Source organism: Camelina sativa, chromosome 17 (genome assembly GCF_000633955.1).
Source record: "Camelina sativa cultivar DH55 chromosome 17, Cs, whole genome shotgun sequence".
Lineage (NCBI taxonomy): Eukaryota > Viridiplantae > Streptophyta > Magnoliopsida > Brassicales > Brassicaceae > Camelina > Camelina sativa.
The window spans coordinates 33594956-33597188 of record NC_025701.1 but is presented as its reverse complement, the minus strand read 5'-3'; the positions used below and the strand labels follow the sequence as shown (position 1 = coordinate 33597188).

Genomic DNA, 2233 nt, shown 5'->3' with positions numbered 1-2233 from the left:
GGACGGGTTCACACATTCGAAGGGTAGGGTTTTAATCTCACCTTCTCTCTCTATCCATTCCCCCAAAAACCTGAGAGAACAAATTCTCTGAAGATTTTTATTCAAAAAAAATTTCAACATTTTTTCACAGAGAAAGCAAGAACAAACCCTAGAAAAAAGGAAGTTAATTTCCTCTTTTCTCAAGCTCTTCAGTGAGCCCTAGCTTTGTTGTTTCTTGCTTTCTCTTTTCTTACTCTACTTTACAGCTTTGATTCCTTCTGATTTTAAAACCCTAGTGACCCAAATCTGTACCCAAGTTTGCTAAAAGTTTCGATTTTTATTTAAGGGATTCTTTCTGCTTCGATGCCACTGCACAGTAAGCTCACTTCGGTCAAGTAGGTAAAGTTTCTAAATTTTGAGCTGGATTTTGCGAAATTGAGTTTAAGCTGGTTGGAATTGAAGCTGCGCATTTTATGATTTGGGCGAAAGCTTGGGTTTTTTTTAAACTTCCATGTGATGGAATTTTGATTTCCGAGTTGCATGGTGTTGTAGGTGGGAGAAGAAGCCATGGAAGGGGATGAGCGAGGAGTCTTACTTGCTTGTTTAATTTCGGGTACCCTTTTCACGGTTTTCGGTTCCGGTTCGTTTTGGATACTTTGGGCTGTGAATTGGCGGCCGTGGCGGCTCTATAGGTACCTAACTCCATTCATATGTTTCGGCAGCTCTAGGTGTTGTTTTTGTTTGTTGTTATATTGACCTAGAACCTTAGTGGAGTGAATGATTTTGGAATGTGTTCTATTTTTGCAGCTGGATCTTTGCTAGGAAATGGCCAAAAGTGTTCCAAGGTCCTCAACTTGATGCACTATGTGGTGTGTTATCCCTTTTTGCGTGGATTGTGGTAGTATCCCCTATTGCAATCTTGATCGGATGGGGTTCCTGGCTGATTGTGATTTTGGATCGAGATATCATTGGGCTTGCGATAATAATGGCTGGAACAGCTCTTTTACTGGCATTCTATTCAATCATGCTTTGGTGGAGGACCCAGTGGCAAAGCTCAAGTATGTCTACAATTCAACTCTTTTTTTGTCTTAATTTCAGAACATTGGACTGGCGTTGTATGATTGATAATAGTGGTGGCACGTAGTGGTAGTGTATGTAAGTATCCGATGTAGGAATGGGAACAAAGGAGAACATACCTGACTCGTCAATACTTATGTGAATGAATTATTGAACTTCTTTCTTACATTCTCCTTTGACTAAACAGGAGCTGTCGCTTTACTTCTCCTTCTTGGTGTTGCCTTACTCTGTGCGTATGAACTTTGTGCTGTCTATGTTACGGCTGGTGCACATGCATCTCAGCAATATTCTCCTTCTGGTTTCTTTTTCGGTGTATCAGCAATTGCGTTGGCCATCAACATGCTATTTATCTGCCGCATGGTCTTTAATGGTAAAGTTTCCCAATCCTTACATGGCTTCCCAGTCCTTAATCAACAATCAATTGCGGTGTATTCAACTTGATCTGTCTATTCAATCCTTTGTAATAGCTCTAAGCAAATTTTCCATATCGATAAACATGCATACGTTTTGACTTCCAACCTCAATTGAAGAAGTTGAAATTGTTCAAAATTTTTCCATCACCGCAGGAAATGGGTTAGATGTGGACGAATATGTAAGGAGGGCATATAAATTTGCTTATTCAGATTGTATAGAAGTGGGTCCTGTGGCTTGTTTGCCAGAACCACCTGATCCCAATGAATTATATCCCCGGCAAACCAGCAGGTAATTTTTTGTTGCTCTCTACCTAGAAATTCTATAATTCTTGGCATAGCTGCCCCCTTGTTTAATGATTGCTCCTGAATTTTTCAATCAACAAACTATTGTATATTTAGAATCAACCTAAATCTGAACAGGATTCAGGGCTAGTAATTTTGCCGTTACTCTCTAGCTTTTCTTTTTTTCCCAATAGAGGTGTTATGGATGGTGTTATAATTTGTTTACTGAGTGCAGAAATGTTCTTGGTCATATCTTTATCAATCAGCTGCAATTTTGGCATATCTATTTTGTCCCTTGAAGATCGTTTATAAACATTTTTTTCTTGCATATTTGTAGAGCTTCACATCTTGGCCTCCTGTACCTGGGTTCACTTGTAGTTCTCCTTGCCTACTCAGTCCTATATGGCCTCACAGCTAGGGAATCACGTTGGCTTGGAGGAATTACATCAGCTGCAGTTATTGTTCTTGGTAAAAAGATAAAT

General features: G+C 39.5%; 1 protein-coding gene across 1 annotated transcript in view; it reads left to right on the top strand.

Moving 5' to 3' along the window:
* LOC104760034 (calpain-type cysteine protease DEK1-like) overlaps positions 7-2233 on the top strand; it is a 12558-nt gene continuing 10331 nt past the window's right edge. Inside the window, exons 1-6 of the mRNA XM_010482885.1 lie at positions 7-378; positions 532-671; positions 787-1037; positions 1244-1426; positions 1623-1758; positions 2089-2219. Of these exons, the coding sequence (XP_010481187.1) occupies positions 547-671; positions 787-1037; positions 1244-1426; positions 1623-1758; positions 2089-2219 (826 nt within the window). The 5' untranslated portion in view covers positions 7-378; positions 532-546. The remainder of the gene's footprint in view (positions 379-531; positions 672-786; positions 1038-1243; positions 1427-1622; positions 1759-2088; positions 2220-2233) is intronic.